The sequence below is a fragment of the Cetorhinus maximus genome, chromosome 14 (assembly GCF_964194155.1).
Source record: "Cetorhinus maximus chromosome 14, sCetMax3.hap1.1, whole genome shotgun sequence".
Classification (NCBI taxonomy): Eukaryota; Metazoa; Chordata; class Chondrichthyes; order Lamniformes; family Cetorhinidae; genus Cetorhinus; species Cetorhinus maximus.
Genome location: NC_135892.1, coordinates 85,960,613 through 85,982,708, shown reverse-complemented (window position 1 = coordinate 85,982,708; position 22,096 = coordinate 85,960,613). Strand labels below are relative to the sequence as shown.

Sequence of the window (22,096 nt, the reverse complement as noted above, 5' to 3'; positions counted from 1 at the left end):
GTAGATATCGAATAACTGAAACGCGTTCATTCACTAAAACACAGAAACCGGTACAATAAACGCGCGGTCGCTAAGAAACGATAGAACGAATGGCAGTTTAGAGTCGCTGTTGCGATTATTTAGCAGGCAGGGACTGTGCCTGAGTGCTGCTTGCTAGTGTAGTAATGGCACAGCACTCTGTTGCTCAGCCCTGGAGGACTTTCTGACGTCTTTTGCGCATTTCCTGCATCAAGGCCAACAGTGGAGGAGGGGGCGGGGGAGGGAAGGAGAGACACACAGAGAGGGAGAGAGAGACAGAGTAGGAAATCACCGCAACCACCAACAACAACAACCTCTGCAGTTCGGCGCTCCGCGAGTTGCCAACAGCAGCCAACAAACAACAACAAAAAGAAAACAGGTAGTGGCGAGGGTCCCATTTCTCTATACGCCTCTCTCTCTCTCTCTGTGATCGTACCTGCGCTGAAAACCCAAATCCAATTTGTTTTTGACACAAACCAAAGAGAGAGAGAGGGAGAGAGAGGGGAAAAAAAAGTCGATTTCCTGCATGAAAATCCCTCATGCATCGTGTGTGTGTGTGTGTGGATCTGATCTCAGCGAAAGGAGGAAGAGCCGCGATGCGAACCGCTAGATGAGGAGCGGGAGAGCTCTCGTTTATTTTTTGATTGGGCTATTTTAATTAGTTTAAGGAACAATTCTCCCTGCTTTCTCCACCTCCCCTCTCGCCTCATCCTCCCCATTTTCCAACCTCTCTCTCATTGAAGAGTTGTTCTGTGTTGAGAAGTGGTGGTGGTGGTGGGGGGGGGGGGGGGGGGTGTTTTTTAAAAAAATATATTTGTGTTGCTGTCCCCTTTTTCCTGGGTCAAGTTGTGCCGCAGCTCCGGCGAGAGGGAAATCTGTCGACTGGGGTGTCGCGAGAGCAAGAAGGGGAGAGGGGGGTAGGGGGGGTGGGGAGAGGAGGGGGGGGGGGGAAAGAAAAAAGACACTCAGATCCACTCACACTTACACACACACAAAGATCGCTTTCCTCTCTTTGCCTTTCTGAAGTAAAATAAGGGCAGGTCAGTGAGGGAGTCAGTGGCGGCGCTGGATTGTGAGGCGGGTCCTAGGCGGATTTTCCTCCCTCTTCTCCCCCTCTTCTCCCTGTCCGCTCAGCCGGAGCGATGGTCGTCTTCAATGGATTACTGAAGATCAAGATCACCGAGGCTGTGGATTTGAAACCCACTCCCTGGTCCCTGCGACATGCCGTGGGCTCCAGGCCCCAGACTTTCCTGCTGGACCCTTACATCGCCTTGAACGTTGACGACTCGAGGATCGGCCAGACTTCGACCAAGCAGAAAACCAACAGCCCCGCCTGGAACGACGAGTTCGTTACCGACGTGTGTAACGGCAGGAAAATCGAGCTGGCCGTCTTCCACGATGCGCCCATCGGTTACGACGATTTTGTGGCCAACTGCACCATTCAGTTCGAGGATCTGTTACAGAATGGCAGCAGGCACTTCGAAGACTGGGTAAGACTCTTCTAATGTATAAACACTTCAAACAAACAAATCATTCCCCCCACCCCCCCCCCCGCACCACAGCACAATTTATATGACCGTCAAGCTGACATGCAATGTTTTGCTTGTGTTATTAAGTGCTCCCTTCGCCACATCCCTCCTTCTCTGAACAACGTGTGTCCCCAGCCTGTCATTGACAGGAGAGTTGCAGTTTATTGAGAATACGGTGCATGTAAGTTGCTTTGACCTTTTATTCCCGAACCAATGATTTGTGTCGCATCCAAATACTACTTTGCGCCTATTGACTTGTTCAGTGGTGTAATAATTGTGGAAAAAATTGGATTCATGTTTTATTTTATAATACTGCATGCATGAGCATATAGTGTGCATGTTTTAAGTGACACTAATATCAATTAGTTCATATCTCCAAGAACCCTTTGGTTGAACCTAAATGCACGTAGAACCTGTGCTAATGTACATTGTATAGATTCCGACATAGCTAGTGGTTGAGATAATGACTTTCTTCCTATCTGATTCCAGTACACACTGTCTGGTCACCATTGTGGCATATAAATAACTCAGCAGTTATATGCATTATTGAAATAAAGCTAACAAGATTTTTGATTTTCATTTTATTCCCTTCTCTGGAGGGACTTTGCTTTTATTTTTCAGCGGTGACTTTTCTTACATAAAAACACTTTAAAAAACACACAGATGTAATTAGATAGAATGCAGGCCATGGTTGTGTGAGGTGAAGGTTTGACTTGAGGATGTAGTGAGCATCTTAAGATAAACAGTAGCATCGCTTGACAGCTTGGGCAAATTTAAATTTAGGCGATGTACTCTGGCTTTTTAAAAGTTCTCCACAGTTTATATTGCTCAAGGTTATACATATAGTGGTGTTATGACACCTATTATTAATTTATTATATGAATTTCAGTGTAGGTGCAAATGGTTACGGATGATGCCGAGAATGTGCAGCTTTTTAAAATAAAATAATAACTCTTGGATACTGCAAGATATAAAGTGTGCCATTTACATAGATATCCTAGGGGAGATTTCCTTTGTGTGCTATGTGTAACATAATTTTGAGGCTGTTTATAAAGAATGTGTTTACAGTTTTACTACATAGTTTACAAAAGGAAATCTGTTCCCTCCCCCACCGTCAAGTGTCAGCTTATGCAAAGGAAACCAGCATAGATGAGAGTGGTGGCCTAGGCCCACAATGGTATCTGTCATTGAGCTAATTTAACAGTGTGAATTATTCATTTTAATATATTCTCCTTAGCGTTCACTGTGTATTGTGGAGGGAGGGGGTTGGTAATGCTGACAATGATTTTGGTAAATAATCCTGCTTAGGTGATCATTTGTCTCTGGCAAAGCTATTTGTATGCTCGGATGGATGGATATCGAGGTGACAAATATAATTTTTTTAAGGTATAAATTCCTCTTTTGTCCAAACTCACTTCTCGAGTTATCAGATCATAGGGTAGGAGTAGGCCATTTAGCCCCTCGAACTTCTTTCCCCATTTAGTTAGACTACAGCTGATCCACACCTCAACTCTATTTACTCTATTTACCCACCATTGTTCCATGTCCCTTGAAACACTTGGCTAAAGAAAATCAATCAACGACAATTTACATTTATATAGTACCTTTAATGTGTTAAAATGTCCCAAGGTGCTTCAAAGGAGCATTATGAAACAAAATATGACACCCAGCCACATGAGGAGATATTAGGTTAGAATGCTTGCTCAAAGAGGTAGGTTTTAAGGAATGTCTTAAAGGAGAAAAGCGACGTAAAGAGACAGAAAGGTGTAAGGAGGGAAATCCAAGGCTTAGCACCAATGCAACTGAAGGCACGGCCAGGAATAGAGGAGCGATTAAAATTGTGAATGCTTAAGAGGCAAGAATGAAAGGAGCACACATATCTGGGAGGGTTATGGGGCTGGAGGAGATTACAGAGATAGGGAGAAGCTATCAAGATTTAAGATTTTTCAATGTCCTTGGTTCTAATTTTATTTTTCTGTGGCATCTTTTTTTACCTAAAACAAAAAAACACTTTTTAAAATAAAACACATATGTAAGTAGATATGAATGCAGGTCAGGTTGTGTGAGGTGAAGCTTTGACTTGATGATGCAGTGAGCATCCTAGGGGAAGCAGAAGCATCAGTAGGCAGCTTGGGGAAATTTAAATTTCAGCAATGTACTCTGGCTTTTAAAAAATTCTGCACTGTTTGTATTATCTGCTCAAGGTTATACCGTACACATAATGGTGACATGACACCTATTTTTATTTTGTAATATGAATTTGAGTGCAGGTGCAACTGGTTACGGATAATGCTGAGTATGTGCAACTTTAAAATAAAATAATAACACTTGGCAGACTTTATATTTTGCAGTATCCATTTCCATAGATATCTTAGGGGAAAAATTTCTCTCTGTGTCATGTCAACATAATTTTGAGGCTGTTTGTAAAGAATGTGTTTACAGTTTTACTACAAATAGTGCACAAAGGAAAGACTGGAAAACAAGGATAAGAGTTTTAAAACCAAAACATTGCCTGACTGGGAACCAGTAAAAGTCAGCGAGCACAGGGATGATGGGTGAATGGGACTTGGTCTGATTTAGGACATGGGCAGCAGAGGTTTGGATGACCGCATGTTCATGGAGGGTAGAATTTGGGAGACCAGCCAGGAGTGTGTAGGATTGGTCAAGGCTAGAGGCAACAATGGCATAAATAAGGGTTTCAGCAGCATGAGCTGATATAGGGACGAAGTCGACTGATGTTGTTGAGGTAGAAATATCTGGTCTCAGAGATGGCTTTGAATATATGATTGGAAGCTCAACTCAGGGTCAGATATGACACAAAGGTTTCAAACAGCCTTGTTTAGTCCGACTGTTGCCAGAAAGTGGAATGGAATCAGTAGCTCGGAAACAGAGTTTGTGGCAGGTACCTGCAAATGGAGTGAAAGCTGCAGAGAGGGGAAGTTCTGCGAAGAGGAAAGAGGAGGAGGGATCTCCATTGAAAGCGCAACCCACCACTGGTTTCTCGAGAGCACTTCTCCTACCTCCATATTATCGATTCAAGTCTTGAAAGCTTCAATTGGTTCAGCGTCCACAGCTTCTTGGGAGAGCAATTCCCAGAATTCTCTGACCATTTGTGTGAAGAAGTGCTTTCTCATTTCACTCCTGAGTGATCTGGCTACAAATTAAAGATAAAGGCCCTGAAATTGGGTTCCATAGTGTTGTTGCTGCCAGCTATAGAAGCTCAAAAGGCCTAAAATGGCACTAGACGAGCTTCTGGCCACTTGTGGTGTGGTGGCCTATGCTGTGAAGGGTGCTACTGTGGGTGTGATATACATGCACTGGAAGTGTCAGAAGAAGTTCTATTGTGATGTCAAACAGCCGCTCCTGCTGATTTGACACTCAGTTCACTAACTTGGTTTATGCATGTACTCCGAACGCCTGTGCTAATTACTCATAGCTGAACAGACGTTCAGCAGCTCGAAGGCCTCCCCCCCACCCCCCACCCCCCGTGACCATCTCTGCACGAGGTATGGGTGCCTCTGGGTCTGCATCATGACTAACAAATGGAGCGAAGGCTGCTGAGAAGGAAGAATGAGGAGGAAGAGGGCTCTCCACAAAGCCCCACCCACCACTGGTTTCTCAAGGGCACTTTTCCCACCTCCACCACAACCAGGGTAAATGTCTGAGGGAACTCAGGTTCAGCAATGAGGTGGTGACAGATCTATGCCACCTCCTTCAACCTGCACCAGGGCAAGGACAGCGCTGCCAGTAACTATAAAGGTCACAGTGATATTGAACCTTTATGTGTTGGATCTTTTCAGATGGGAGCGGGTGACATTTCCAGCATCGCCCAGTATGCTGTCCGTCGATGCACCCAGAAGGTGTTTTAGGCTAACTATGCCAGGAGAGCCGAGTAGACCATTTTCTCCCTCAGCAGGGAGAAGTAGGTAGAGTGGACACATACATGGCTTTGCCAGGGGGATAGTGAGATTCATGATGATGTGGGTCATCACCAGCTGCAGGCACATAACTCTTTGTGCAGTCCATGTCAATGGGGAGAGATATAGAATCTGCAAAGGCTACCCATCTCTCAACATGCAGATGACCATCCATACATAATACACTATGTCAGCGAATGCCTGCTATCCTGGCAGTGGCCACCATGCCTTCATCCTCAGGTAGTCTCCCATTGCTGCCAATCTCGGCCTTCCAATGAAATTCAGAGGGTAGTTGCTTAGGGCACAGGCTACCCCCTGGCCAAGGGGCAGATGACCCCTTTCCATCACGCAGACAAACAAGGACAACACATGTTTAATACGAGCCATGAAGTAACAAGAAACATTGTAGAGCAGACCATCGGGGCATGCTCAAGCATTGCAGTGTTGGGTGCCTTCTGCCTGTGCTGCAATGGAAGTTGAGGCATTGGCCGCCAGATGCTACATCATGGGTGGGTTTGCAGGTGCTGTTATAGAGTTGGCCATCACTACCATGCTGAAAAGGATGGGCTCCAAATTCTGTGCGAAGCCCTGTGCCATGTTTGAGCTCGACTCTTCCACGCTCCGTGACAGTGACAAGAGGCTCTGTGGAGGTCTGCCAGTGCATCAGGCATCTCTGTAAGCATGCCCATCAGCGTTCGTACCCATGCGTGACCCATCTAAGTCCCCATCTGTGTCATCTGCAGCAAAACTCATCTGCGGCAGGCAAGTTATCTTTTCCCCCTAGCCTGCTTGCAGTTCACTCACGCCCAGTGACTCACCATGTGCAGGCCCCAAATCTACACGAACATCTGAAGTTTGCCAGATCAAGTGACAATGCATCTTCCTCAGAGCCCTGGTGCAGCTTTTCCTCCTGGCACTGCATGGCTGCGTGGCTGCGGATCTGAAAGCATAAAATCAGAATGGGGAGCACTGGGGTGTGAAGCAGTAGACCCAAGGTCACACCATCTGCAGATTGCACATAATGCCAGATAGCAGGTTGAGGGAGTTGAGAAGGTTAATAAGGCAGTAATATAGTTTCATCCTGAATGCTATCAGCGACTATGGGCTTAGTCACAGCCGGCCCTATGATGTGCAGCACCATCTCCTTGTCAGGCTCAGAGAATGAAGTCATGCCTATCCCCTGCTGATCTGGCTTTACTGTTTTCTATTGTGTATTACCTTGTCCAGCAAGAGTGTGACAGAATGCCAGTGATCATTTTGCACTGTATTTGGTTGATGTCCCTGCCATAACTGAATAGCTAGAGGTGTGTGGATGTAGCGAGAGGTGGACGTGAGGCTGGCAGCATTGGAAAGTGCGTGAGGGTCAAGTGGAATATCTGACTGCTAGCCGTGAGTCCTGTGTGCTAGGGATTGTTGATGGGTGAGTGGTGAGGCTTTGCTGGATAGGAGATATGTGAAGGTGCATTCACTGACCTTGACCATCTGTGTGAGGTGATTGAACTTCTTCCGGCATAATCCCAGGTTTACGGGGGCAGAATCCAGCAGTTGATCAGCTGGTCTTCTCCCATTCCCTTCAGAGGGCAGTCCTCGAGGGCCTGCTGCAGAAACATGGCATCTCTTCTCCTGGTCATCTCTATGACCAAGGCCTCCAGTGCTGAATCTGTGAACCGCAGAGCCCCCTCTCTGTCCTGCTGCTCCATTGCCATTTCCTCCATTTGCAATGATAGTCAGCACCCTCCTGCTTTCAGTCAGTGCAAGCTTCTCTTTAAGAGGGACAAACTGCCTGTAGATGCTGGGTTTATCCTTACATTCTTTTTTGAGTAAGGGTGTAACATTGCAATTCTCCAGTCCTCTGGGACTATCCTGGAATCCATGGAGGATTGGAAGATTATGGTTAGTGCCTCCTTAATTTTCACCCTTACTTTCCTCACCATCCTTGGATGCATCCCATTTGGTCCAGGTGACTTATAAACTTTATGTACAGCTAACCTTTCTAATAACTCTTCATTATCAATTTTTAGCCCATCCAGTATCTCAACTATCTCTTCTTTCACTATGACTTGGGTAGCATCTTCTTCCTTGGTAAAGACAGATGTAAAGTACTCATTTAGTACCTCATCCTCTATGCATATAACTCCCTTTCAGTCTCTAATCAGCCCCACCTCTCCTCTTACTACCTTTCACTATTATGTGCTTATAGAAAACTTTTGGATTCCCTTTTATGTTAGCTGCCAGTCTCATGTCATACTCTTTCCTTGCCTCTCAGATTTCCTTTCTCACTTCCACTATGAACTTTCTTTATTCAGCCTGTTTTTCAATTGTATTAATAACCTGATATCTTCACACACACCCTTTTTTCTGCTTCATCTTACCTTCCTTCTCTCTTGTCATCCAGGGATGGCTTTGGTTTCCTTACCTTCCCTCTTTTTGGGACTATACCTCGACTGTACCTGAACCATCTCCCCTTTAAGCGCAGCCCATTGTTCCACTGCAGGTTTGTTTCCATTACTCGATTCCTATTTAAGTGGGACAGATCCCTTCTCATCCCACTGAACTCGGCCCTCCTCCAATTAAGTATTTTTTTATTTTAGATTCCGCCTTGTCCTTTTCCATGGCTAACTTAAGCCTTATGATAATATGATCACTTTTTCCTTAAAGTTCCCTGACTGACACTTGATCCACTTGACCCACCTCATTCCCCAGAACCAGACCCAGCAATGTCTTCTTTCTTGTTGGGCCTGAAGCATGGGGGTAGATTTAATGCTTCTCTCGCTGCTTGGTTTGAAGGCGAGGAGTAGGGGGAAATGTAAAATCCAGTGGGCATGGTGCCCGTTGCCTAACCCCTGCCTCCACCTCGTCACAATTTTACCAGTGATGTGGTGGGGGGAGGTGGTATCAGGTGGCCTGCCAGCCTGTGGGCCAATTGAGGCCCTTAAGTGGTCAATTAATGCCACTTAAGGGCTTCGTCCCACTGCCACTGGGATTTAACCAGCAATGGGAGAGTACGACACCAAGCGTCCAGCCTGGCAGCTTTCCCTGCATGGGCTGGTGATGGGGAGAGGGTCTCTCCTTAACAGAGCCCCTGGGCCCATCGGAGGCCCCCCCATGAGGTTTAACATGCTCCCTGGTTCCCCTCCCCCTACTGTCCTTTCTACACTGGCCTCCCCACCCTCCCAGTGCCCCACCCCCTTTCTGGGACCCGCCGTCCTGGCCCCAGCGAGGCTCCAAGACCTGGACTCCTGGTCCAGGCTGCAATGCATCTCTCCCTCCTCTCAGCCTTGCTGTAATTTTCCTGCACATTTGCACCTCTGTTTCTTTCCCACTAGTTGCTGACCTAAAGAATACATCCAGTAGCTTAACGGCACCTCTGTTATTTCTTTTCACTAACCAAATAGATCCAGTCCTTCAAAAGAGCATTATAAAATGAATTGTGACAGCAAGCCACATAAGAAGTTATTGAAGATGATGACCAAAAGCTTGGACAAGGAGGTAGATTTTAAGGAGTGTTTTAAAAGAGGAAAGCAAAGGAGAGAGGCAGAGAGGCGTAGGGAAGGAATTCAAGAGCTTGGGGCCTAGGTAACTGAAGGGGCAGCCAACAATGATGGAGCAGTTAAAAATCGAGGATTCTCAAGAGACCAGCTTTAGATAAGCGCAGATATCTCAGAAGGTTGTGGGCTAGAGGAGATTACAGAGATAGGGAAATGTGGAGCCATGGAGGGATTTGAAAACAAGGATAAGAATTTTTTAAAATGAAAGCTTTGCTTGACTCGGAGCCAAAGCAGGGCAACAAAAAGGGAACAGGTGTGATAGGGGATCAGGACTTGCTGCGAGTTAAGACATGGGCAGCAGAACTTTGGACGGCCTCAAGTTTACAGAAGGTAGAATGTGGGAGACAGCCAAGGGAGTGTTGGAATAGTCCAGTCTTTAGGTAATAAAGGCATGGATCAGGGTTTCAGCAGCAGATGAGCTGAGGCAGGGGAGAAGTTGCGTGATGTTATGGAGGTAGAAATAGGTGGCCTTAGTGAGGCACGAATATGAGGTTGGATGCTCATCTTGGAATTAAATGTTGCAAATAGATTGGCTGAAGCACAGACTGTTGCCAGGGAGAGGGATGGAATCAGTAGCTGGGGAACAGAGTTTGGAGTGGGGTCCATAAACAATAGTTTCAGTTTTCCCAATATTTAACTGGAAGAAATTTCTGCTCATCTGGTACTGGCTGTCAGATAAACAATCTGATAATTTCATAATTTAGTGGAGGAGTTAAGAGAGGTGGTCATGAGGTAGAGCTGAGTGCCATCATCATACATCTGAAAACTAACACTGTGCCTTTGCATGATGTCATCAAGGGGCAGTTTGTAGATGAGAAATATGGGGGTGGGGGGGTGCTAAGCATATATCTTTGGGGGACATCAGAGGTAATGGTGCAGGAGCAGGAAGAGAAGCCATTACAAGTGATTCTGGCTATGATTACATAGATAAGAATGGAACCAGGTTAGGGCAGTCCCACTCAGCTGGACGACAGTGGAGAGGTATTGGAGGAGGATGGTGTGGTCAGCTGAGTCAAAAGTTGCAGACAGGTCAAGAAGGATGAAGGATAAGTTACCTTTGTCACAGTCACATAGGGCAGAATTTTGCTGTCGGCGAGCAGGGGGCGGGGCCCACTCGCCAACGTGCAAAATGACATTGGGGAACCCCCGATGTCATCCCGCCCCATTTAAATCTTCAGGAAGGCGGGGGCTCAGCGAAATCACCTGCGGGCCCGCCGACCTGTCAATGGCCAATTGAGGCCATTGACAGGATCAATTATACAATTAAAGGACCTGCCCGTCCAACCTTAAGGTTAGCGGGCAGACCAGGAGCCCCGGAGGCAAATAGAGAAAACATGAAACCTCATCCACTGGCGGGATGAGGTTTCATGTAGGGTTTAAAAATGTTTAATAAACTTATTATGTAAATTATGAACATGTCCCATCTCATGTGATACTGTCACATGAGGGGGACATGTTAAGGATTCTTTTTTTCCTATTTTTAATCTTTTTAAAAGTGTCAGCGATCTCCCTGAGGCAGCACTTAGCCTCAGGGAGATGTGCGCTCTGTCATGTGCATGCGCGAAAGAGCGCACTCTCACTTTTGGGGAATTCCCCCCCCCCGCCCACACAGGAAGCACATAGCGCTTCCCGCCGGACGTCACACTGGGCGGGCCTTAATTGGCCTGCCCATGTAAAATGGTGGCGGGGCCCACTTTTCTGGCAGAGATCGTCTCCCCGCCCGCTGGAGATTGGGTCAGGCCCGCCCGCCCGACAGGCAGAAAATTCTGCCCATAGAATGTCATTTGTGACTTTGATAAGAACTGTTTTAATACTATGCGCCGGGAGTAATCTAGAAATTACTACTTTTGAGCACTTGCTTGCTCGTCTCTTTCTTGGCTCCCTAAATTCTGCTTGGAGGGCCTCAACCCTCTTTCTGCCTGTGCTGTTGGTACCAATATGGGCCATGACCTCTGACTGTTGACCTTCCCCCTTCAGAGTGCTATTGAGCTATTCAGTGACATTCTCAACCCTGATACCAGGAAAGCAACATATCATCCAAGAATCAAGTCTGCAGCAACAGAAACTCCACAAAATCAAGATGAGGTGATGGCGTAGTGATAATGTCTAGTAATCCAGAGACCCAGGGTAATGCTCTGAGGACCTGGGTTCTAATCCTGCCATGGCTGATGGTAGAATTTGAATTCAATAAGAATCTGGAGTTAAAAGTCTAATGATGACCATGAAACCATTGTTGATTGTTGTAAAAACCTGTCTGGTTCACTAATGCCCTTTAGGGAAGGAAATCTGTTGTTCCACTAAGCCAGTAAGTAAAGTGTTTAAATGTCCCACAGCTACTTTGAAAATAGCTACAAAGAGAAGTTAAGTGGGTCAGGGGGAAGTTGTGTGGTGGGGACTACTTGGGTCAGGTTGGGGAGGTGTCAGGTGGTTGGGTTAGTTAGTGGTCAGGGGGCCAAGGTAGAGTTGAGGGGTGGTCACTGTTAGTGATTGGGGGGAAGAGAGTTGTCAGTTGTATAAATTGCTTGGGTGTAAGGCTAGAATCTTTCTGTCTAACATTTCCTGGGCAACTATTCAGGTAAGTAAGTTGGAACTGTCCGATTTTAACTCAGAGTTAGAGACTTTTTTGGAGAGTCCCAGGGAGCGGGGGAATTGCCCATCGGAAGTTCAAACTTCCCAGGCAATTCCCAAGGATTCCTTGCATTGGGACTTTCGAGGGGCCCCATAGCATCTTCTGGAGTATGTCCAATCTCCAACTATCTGGAGACTGGAAAATCTGGGCCATAAAATTCTTAATGGGCTTTACAGGGTAAATGCTGAGAAAATGTTTCCCCTTACTGGGGACTATGGAACGTGGGCTCAGAGTATTAGAAGAAGGAGTCAGACATTTAGGACTGAGATGAGGAGAAATTTCTTCACTCAAAAGGGATGCAAATCTTTACCCCAGAGATCTGTGGATGCTCAGTCGTTAAGTGTATTCAAGACAGAGGTTGATAGATTTTTGGACACTAAGCAAATTAAGGGACATTAGGAATAGTGTGGGAATGTGGACTTGGTAGAAGGTCAGCCATGATTTTGTTTAATGGCAAAGCAGACTTAAGGGGCCAAATGGGCTACTTTTGCTTCTATATCTTATGGTTTTATCCTTCCTGTAGTGCGATTCCCAGAACTGAAAGTTTTGACCTATCTAAACATCATCATTCATACATCTAAATTTGTAAACAGAAATAAGAAACGTGAGCTAAGAACTTTGACATCTCAGCTCCATTCTAAGTGGCCCAAGGAGGAGGATATTGCTGTGTGTGATCCATATGAAGTTAATATTGGTTCAAATAGATAAAAACAAAAAGCTAAAAGCTACTGCGGATGCTGGAAATCCAAAACAAAAACAGAATTACCTGGAAAAACTCAGCAGGTCTGGCAGCATCGGTGAAGAAGAAATCAGTTAACGTTTCGAGTCTTCATGACCCTTCGGCAGAACTGAAGCATAGTTAGGAGAAAGGTGAAATATAAGCTGGTTTAAGGTGGGGGGGCGGGGGAGAGAGAAGTTGAGGGTGTGGTGATTGTGGAGATAAGCAAGCAGTGATAGGAGCAGATAATCAAAAGATGTCACAGACAAAAGGATCAAAGAGGTGTTGAAGGTGGTGATATTGTCTAAGAAAAGTGCTAATTAAGAATGGAAGACAGGACACTCAAGGAGGTTGACCCAAACCTCCCTGTCGCTTGCCATTTTAACACTCCACCCTGTTCTCTTGCCCACATGTCTGTCCTTGGCTTGCTGCATTGTTCCAGTGAAGCCCAACGCAAACTGGAGGAACAGCACCTCATCTTCCGACTAGGCACTTTACAGCCTTCCGGGCTGAATATTGAATTCAACAACTTTAGGTCTTAAACTCCCCCTCCCCCCATCCCCACCCCGTTTCTCCCCCCTCCCTTTTTTTTCAATAATTTATATAGATTCTTCTTTTCCCACCTATTTCCATTATTTTTAAATCTAAAACTAAAACTTTGTTAGTCTTTCCACCCCACCCCCACTAGAGCTGTACCTTGAGTGTCCTGTCTTCCATTCTTAATTAGCACTTTTCTTAGACAATATCACCACCTTCAACACCTCTTTGATCCTTTTGTCTGTGATATCTTTTGATTATCTGCTCCTATCACTGCTTGCTTATCTCCACAATCACCACACCCTCAACTTCTCTCTCCCCCCGCCCCCCCACCTTAAACCAGCTTATATTTCACCTTTCTCCTAACTATCCTTCAGTTCTGCCAAAGGGTCATGAAGACTCGAAACGTTAACTGATTTCTTCTTCACCGATGCTGCCAGACCTGCTGAGTTTTTCCAGGTAATTCTATTTTTGTTTTGGTTCAAATAGATCTAGTTTTCCCCATATCTTTTATGTATTTTTAAACGTCATGTCATGTCTGCCTTGCACAATGACAGGCTCCTGGCTCATTGTCTGCTGATGTTTCATCCTGAGCCATATTGTTGGCAGCTTTTGTCAGTGGTGGTTAGTCATTACCTTCCACTCTCAGTGGCAGGGTGAGGAGGCAGGCTCCAAATCTACCTCAGCCTGAACGAGAATCGAGTCTGTGTTATTTTGAACAACGCGCTAGCCGTCTAGCCAATGGATCTAACCAGCCCCCATATTTGTTTTATTCATTCATGGGACGTGGGCTTCGCTGGCTGGGCCAGCATTTATTGCTCATCCCTAGTTGCCTTTGAGAAGGTGGTGGTGAGCTGCCTTTTTGAACTGCCTTGAGCTGCCTTCTTGAATTCTTAAATAATACATTTAAATCAACAGAATCAAACCTTCTAAACAACTTCCTTCTTGAAGTAAAGATTTATCAAACTCTTCTCAATGTTGTCATTAATATTTCAATAAAGCATAACACTGAATTTGTGAAACATTCATACTGGCCTTGGTTGTCTGATCATAATGCAATCGGGAACCCAACATTTTAATTCCATTCGTGTCAGCTTTACTGATGGGAGGCTGATATGTACTTGAACCATAGTACAATTTTAGCTTTTGTCTTCCCAGATTTGATTGTGTCTGGAGAGAGCACTTTGTACTGTGAAACGCCAGATTGCCGTACTCTTGTTTACAATTCTATATCAGTCGTGTTTTTGGGAGCAATTTGAAGTATGAGTAGTAGACAAAAGTTGCGCACAATTGTATATTAACATATCAAGTAAATTTTTTTTTAATCTTCACTGCCTTGGCAGTAAATTGGAATGAAAACTAGGTGCGCTTTGTAAAGGGCAGGTTATTCTCGCACCATAATACTGCCCTGATGCTGAAGACAAAAGTCTGTCCAATTGACTTTATGTGCAATTGCTGCTATAATGTCTCTGTGCCAATACATTAAGGAAACCTCATGGCGGGCATTGCGAATGCAGTTCTGGCATATTTATTTATGAAAATCTACAGAATTATTGTGTTCTCATAGCTGGTATTTTCATACCCTTGGCATGAAATGTCATTAATTAACAGATGTAGCAGAGGCTAGTGGGTAGTGGTGCTCTTGTGATTTAAACAGGCAGTGGAGTAGACTATTTCCAGCTAGCATCACAAAGCACTTAGCCTTTAAATAAACAGGTTTCCTATTTGACTTTCACTCTTTTTTTCAAAGATATAATAAAATAGTGACCACAGGCTCTTCGCAGCCAACTATTTCTTGCAGGTGTTTTCAGTATAATTATACTGTATCAGTGCAGTCAATCTCGTTCTATGAAGTTTGATTATAAGTGGCTCAGTTGCATATCTGCAATGGATTTCACTTTTGCCCAACATTTAAGCCATTGGCAAAGGAGCTTCTACACACTAGTTTAAAGCTGTACTTTGTGTTGCTGCAGCTGTATTTGCAACACTCGCAGTTTTGCTCCTTTGGTAATACATTATAACAGTTAATTCCAATAATTGTATAACGAGGAAGAATGAGTTGAAGCTAACCCGTACCTTATAGCAGATTTATTTCCAAGACAGCAACATTAAGTCACAAACTCCCCAGTTCCTCCCAGACTCCCTGAGTGAACTGGCTTATATACTCTTGCAATGATCCCCTAATCCATCCCCAAGTGGGGACAACTGTGCTTAATTACCAAGCATGTATTCAATTGCAGCACAATTGCAACATTAACAGTAATTATTTCCAGCAATACATTAAAACAATTGCTGGAGATATCACATTGAAAAAATGAAATACTTTTTTCTCAATACAATGTATGTGAGCTAAATGAAGTAAATATGGACCTTTCTCCAAGCAGCATTGGAATGCTTCTTGATAGTGGGGTGGAGGTTACATGATAGCAGATACATACGATAGTCAGCAGGATGCAAGTGAGGATGATCTGATCTGTGTTCTTCTAGGAAAATATTTCTGGGTCAGTACTAGTGCAACATAAAAGTGAGTTTTACTTTATGCCAGCCAGTGTGAATTTCTGTTCACAGTTGCAAGTAAAGAATGCATATGCAGGAAACATTTCTTTGATGGTATGTAATTTAATTATGAGTGGGAGACATACTCTCTCTAACTCCACCACCACCCACCCCCAACCTTACCCCATTTTCTTCTCACTCGCCTTTCTGTTCAGCCACATATTTCCTGTAACTGAGATGACAGGTTGACTGAATTGCTATCAGAATGGTGCTTTTAGACAGCTGCCAGGAGACTTAATGGGATTGGCCATCTGATTGATTGCCTTTACCGCACAGATAGACCTGGCTTCTGCACAGTAGTTCAATTAAGCAGTGTCGCTGAGATTGGGAACTCCCAAGATAATTTGAGTAAGCAGAGGCTTGTGTGAAGTATAAATATCAGCATTGACCAGTTGGGCTGAATGGCCCATTTCTGTGCTATAGATTATATGTAATTTGATGTAATAATTGAGGAGAGAATCTGCACCCACCACTTTGTGATATTGTTTATTGGAGCTGCAATGCACTCCACTGTGCAGTTTATGACACAATGGCAGTTTAGCATTTTCTACAGTTGGCAGGGGTGGAGAGGGAAGAACATGTTAACCCACTAGCATGATTTTGTATTCCAACAGCCTTTAATAAATGCTAATTATTTTCATTGTCTGTGAACTGTCTAAGTGTCCCCAGCTTTATATTCAAGTTTACTGAAATTAATGGACACATACGGCCTTATGTCAGAATATGCCAATTTATCCAATAGTTTGATCCCTGATGACAAATGACAACTTTATGTTGTCACCTGTAATGCCACATGACCATACTTTATCACTGGTTTTCTTGCCTGTGTAATTACCTCTCAGCAATGAACATAAGTAATAATTGGACAGAAAGTTAATTACCGATGTGTAGTATGGTTCCCCCGTTGATTTTCTGAATGTGCATGGGTATTCATAACTGCCTTACTGCCCCAAACCGAAAATGGAACTGCATTCCTTTCTTTAATTCACCCCGTGCTATGTGGTTTTGTATATGTGCTAGGCACAGCACATCAAATACTGCTTTGGAAGAGAATTATTCTTGTGATTTTTCATGTTCTGACATCACAACATGCATAAGAATAAACCTGTAATTTTTGCCATCTTAAATCATTCATCCACAGTTTTTAATTACAGATGCTGTCACTGTGTACTTGTACGGTTACTTTTATAGTACATTTCTTCTGTGTAGGCTATTTATTTTGACAATCCATTTATGCGCTGCATAGAATAGAATCATAGCAGAATAGAGCACAGAAGGAGGTCATTCAGCCTATTGTGCTTTTGCTGGTACTTTGAAAGAGGTATCTTGGTGTCCAGTTATCCCACTTCCATGTTATTTCCCTATAGCCTTGATTCCAGATAATAACAACTCAATGCATAAAATTTCTTTCCTCATGTCACCTCTGATTCTTTTGCCAGTTACCTTAAATCAATGTTGTCTGGTTGCTGACCCTCCTACCACTGGAAACTGTTTCTCTTTATTTGCTGTATCACAACCCTTCAAGATTTTGAACACCTCTATCAAACTTTCCTGCTTTAAGAAAAACAACAGTAGTTTCTCCAGTCCCTCCATGTAACTGAAGTCTTTAATCTCTGCTACCATTCTAGTAAAAATTCCTCTGTACCTTCTCCAAGGCCATAACATTCCTCCTAAAATATGGTGCCTGGACTTGACTGCAATATTCCAGCTGCGGCCTACTAGTGTTTCTTAAAGGTTTAGCATTACTTGCTTACTTTTGTACTCTGTGATTGAGGTTTCAACTAACTCAAAACCCATTCATTTACATTTTTAATTGACAAGGAAGTCAAGGGTCATGGGAGATGGACAGGAAAATGTAGCTGAGGTCACAATCAGATCAGCCATTATCTTGTCGAATGGCAGAGTAGGCTCGAGGGGCCGAATGGCCAACTCCTGCTCCCAACTGTTGTATTCTTATGCACACAGAGCTAAGATTGGGCCTATGTCTCTATAAAACCAAGGATCTCATATGCCTTTTTAACAGCATTCTCAACTTGTCCCTGCCATCACAAAGATTGGCCGGGTGGTTGAGTGTCTTGGGCTACAGGAAGATATAGACGGGATGGTCAAATGGGCAGATAAGTGGCAGATGGAATTTAACCCTGAAAAGTGTGAGATGATACACTTTGGAAGGAGTAATTTGACAAGGAAGTATTCAATGAACGGCATGACACTAGGAGGTTCTGAGGAACAAAGGGACCTTGGCGTGTGTGTCCATAGATCTCTGAAGGCGGAGGGGCATGTTAGTGGGATGGTGAAAAAGGCATATGGGACACTTGCCTTTATCAATCGAGGCATAGATTACAAAAGTAGGGAGGTCATGTTGGAGTTGTGTAGAAGCTTGGTGAGGCCACAGCTGGAGTACTGTGTGCAGTTCTGGTCATCACATTATAGGAGGGATGTGATTGCATTGGAGGGGGTGCAGAGGAGATTCACCAGGATGTTGCCTGGGATGAAGCATTTAAGTTATGAAGAGAGGTTGGATAGACTTGGGTTGTTTTCATTGGAGCAGAGAAGACTGAGGGGCGACCTGATTGAGGTGTACAAGATTATGAGGGGCATGGACAAGGTGGATAGGGAGCAGCTGTTCCCCTTAGTTGAAGGGTCAGTCACAAGAGGACATAAGTTCAAGGTGAGGGGCAGGGAGCTTAGGGGGGATGTGAGGAAAAACCTTTTTACCCAGAGGGTGGTGATGGTCTGGAATGCACTGCCTGGGAGGGTGGTGGAGGTGGGTTGTCTCACATCCTTTAAAAAGTACCTGGATGAGCACTTGGCACGTCATAACATACAAGGCTATGGGCCAAGTGCTGGTAAATGGGATTAGGTAGGTAGGTCAGGCGTTTCTTACGTGTCGGTGCAGACTCGATGGGCCGAAGGGCCTCTTCTGCACTCTGTGATTCTGTGATCTTCACAGACTTGAGTACATACACCCCAAGTCTCTCTGTTCCTGCACCCCCTTTAGAATGTACCACTTAGTTTATACTGCTCTCATTCTTGTGACCAAAATGAATTACTTATTATTTTCTGCATTAAACTTATCTATCACATGCCTGCCCATTTCATTATGCCATATATTCTGACACCAGGGGTCGGTGTTGAGACCCTTGCTCTTCCTGATATATATCAATGACCTAGACCTTGGTATACAGGGTGTAATTTCAAAATTTGAGGATGATACAAACTTGGAAGAATTGTAAATTGTGAGGAGGATAGTGTAGTATGTCAAAAGGACATAGACAATTTGGTGGAATGGGCGGACAATTGGATGATGAAGTTCAATGCAGAGAAGTGTGAAGTGATTCATTTTGGTAGGAAGAACATGGAGAGACAATATAAAATAGGGTACAATTCTAAAGGGGATGCAGGAGCACAGGGACCTGGGTGTAATGTGCATGTCATTAAAGATGGCAAGACAGCTTGAGAGTGTGTTTAATAAAGCATTTGGGATCCTAGGCTTTATTAATAGGGGCATAGAGTACAAGAGCAAGCAGGTTATGTTAAACTTGTATAAAATACTGGTTCAGCCTTAACTGGAGCATTGCATCCAGTTCTGGACACCGCACTTTAGGAAATATATGAAGGCATTAGAGAGAGTGCAGAGAAGATTCATGAGAATTGTTCCAGGGATGTGGAACTTTATTTACATGGATAGATTGGAGAATTTGGGATTAGACCATAAGACCATAAGACAGAGGAGCAGAAATTAGGCCAATTGGCCCATCGAGTCTGCTCCGCCATTCAGTCATGGCTGATAAGCTTCTCAACCCCATTCTCCTGCCTTCTCCCCGTAACCTTTGATCCCCTTACCAATCAAGAACCTATCTATCTCGGTCTTAAATACACTCAATGACCTGGCCTCCACAGCCTTCTGTGGCAATGAATTTCATAGATTCACCACTCTCTGGCTAAAGAAGTTTCTCCTCATCTCTGTTCTAAAAGGTCTTCCCTTTACTATGAGGCTGTGCCCTCGGGTCCTAGTCTCTCCTACTAATGGAAACATCTTCCCCACGTCCACTCTATCCAGGCCTTTCAGTATTCTGTAAGTTTCAATCAGATCCCCCCTCATCCTTCTAAACTCCATCGAGTATAGACCCAGAGTCCTCAAACGTTCCTCATATGTTAAGCCTTTCATTCCTGGGATCATTCTCGTGAACCTCCTCTGGACCCTCTCCAGGGCCAGCACATCCTTCCTGAGATACGGGGCCCAAAATTGCTCACAATATTCTAAATGTGGTCTGACCAGAGCCTTATAAAGCCTCAGCAGCACATCCCTGCTTTTATATTCTAGTCCTCTCGAAATAAATGCCAACATTGCATTTGCCTTCCTAACTACTGACTCAACCTGCAAGTTAACCTTAAGAGAATCCTGGACTAGGACTCCCAAGTCCCTTTGCACTCCAGATTTCTGAATTCTCTCCCCATTTAGAAAATAGTCCATGCCTCTATTCTTCCTACCAAAGTGCATGACCTCACACTTCCCCACGTTGTATTCCATCTGCCACTTCTTTGCCCATTCTCCTAACCTGTCCAAATCCTTCTGCAGCCTCCCCACCTCCTCAATACTACCTGTCCCTCCACCTATCTTTGTATCATCTGCAAACTTAGCCAGGATGCCCTCAGTTCCTTCATCTAGATCAGTGATGTATAAAGTGAAAAGTTGTGGTCCCAACACTGACCCCTGCGGAACTCTGCTAGTCACTGGCAGCCATCCTGAGAAGGACCCCCTTATCCCCACTCTCTGCCTCCTGCCAGACAGCCAATCTTCTATCCATGCTAGTACCTTGCCTCTAACACCATGGGCTCTTATCTTACTGAGCAGCCTCCTGTGCGGCACCTTGTCAAAGGCCTTCTGGAAGTCCAAGTAGATAACATCCATTGGCTCTCCTTTGTCTAACCTACTCATTACCTCCTCAAAGATTTCTAACAGATTTGTCAGGCATGACCTCCCCTTGTTGAAACCATGCTGACTTTGCCCGATTTTACCATGCACTTCCAAGTATTCTGAAATCTCATCCTTAATAATGGACTCTAAAATCTTACCAATGACCGAGGTCAGGCTAATCGGCCTGTAATTTCCCGTCTTTTGCCTCACTCCCTTCTTAAACAGGGGGGTTACATTAGCGATTTTCCAGTCCTCTGGGACCCTCCCTGACTCCAGTGATTCCTGAAAGATCACCACAAACGCCTCCACGATCTCTTCAGCTATCTCCTTCAGAACTCTGGGGTGTAATCCATCTGGTCCAGGTGATTTATCCAGCTTCAGACCTTTCAGTTTTCCTAGCACCTTCTCCTTGGTAATGGTCACCATACTCACCTCTTTCCCCCCCCAACTCTCTTGAACTTTGGGGATGTCACTCGTGTCTTCCACTGTGAAGACGGACGCAAAGTACCTATTCAGTTCCTCCGCCATTTCTTTGTTCCCCACTACTACTTCTCCAGCGTCATTTTCCAGCGGCCCAATGTCCACTTTTGCCTCTCTCTTACCTTTTATATATCTAAAAAAACTCTTGCAAACTTCTTTTATATTACTGGCTAGTTTACCCTCATATTTAATCTTCTCCCTCCTTATTTATTTTTTAGTTGTCCTCTGTTGGTCTTTGTAGGCTTCCCAATCCCCTGGTTTCCCACTGCTCTTTGCCGCATTGTATGCTTTCTCTTTAGCTATTATGCTGTCCCTGACTTCCCTTGTCAGCCATGGTTATCTCGTCCTCCCTTTAGTATGCTTCTTCTTCCTAGGGATGAATTTTTGCTGTGTCTCCCAAATTACTCCCAGAAACTCCTGCCATTGCTGTTCCACTGTCTTTCCTGTTAGGCTCATCTCCCAGTTATTCTGACCAGCTCCTCCCTCATGCCTCTGTAGTTGCCTTTATTCAACTGTAATACCGTTACATCTGATTCCAGCTTTTTCCTCTCAAATTGCAGGGTAAATTCTATCATATTATGGTCACTTCCTCCTAAGGGTTCCCTCATCTTAAGCTCCCTTACCAAATCTGCCTCATTACATCACTAAATCTAGAATTGCCTGTTCCCTAGTGGGCTCCACCACAAGCTGCTCCAAAAAGCCATTTCGTAGACATTCCACAAATTCCTTTTCTTGGGATCCACTACCAACCTGATTTTTCCAGTCTACCTGCATATTGAAATCCCCCATGATCACTGTAACCTTGCCTTTCTTACACACCTTTTCTATCTCCTGGTGTATCTTGTGCCCCACATCCTGACTACTGTTCGGAGGCCTGTACATAACTCCCATTATTGTTTTTTTACCTTTGTGGTTCCTCAACTCTACCCACACAGATTCTACATCATCTGACCCTACATCATTTCTTGCTATTGATTTAATTTCATTTCTTACTAACAAAGCAACCCCACCCCCTCTGCCAACCTGCCTATCTTTTCGATAGGATGTATATCCTTGGATATTTAGCTCCCAGTCCTGATCCCCTTGCAGCCATGTCTCCGTAATGTCCACCACATCATACCTGCCAATTTCAATCTGCGCCACAAGCTCATTTACCTTATTTCGAATACTGCGTGCATTCAGATACAACACCTTCAGTCCTGTATTTCCCATTCCCTTTCTTATTGTCATCCCTTTATCTGAT

The 22,096-nt window shown here is 44.5% G+C and overlaps 1 protein-coding gene across 2 annotated transcripts in view; it reads left to right on the top strand.

The window, feature by feature from the left end:
• The first annotated feature begins 267 nt into the window (after nt 1–267).
• Nucleotides 268–22,096, top strand: part of LOC144689791 (protein kinase C epsilon type) — a 689,374-nt gene continuing 667,545 nt past the window's right edge. For both annotated transcript variants that reach the window (XM_078557177.1, XM_078557176.1), the window contains exon 1: nt 268–1,508. In XM_078557177.1, the coding sequence (XP_078413303.1) occupies nt 1,161–1,508 (348 nt within the window). In that variant the 5' untranslated portion in view covers nt 268–1,160. The remainder of the gene's footprint in view (nt 1,509–22,096) is intronic.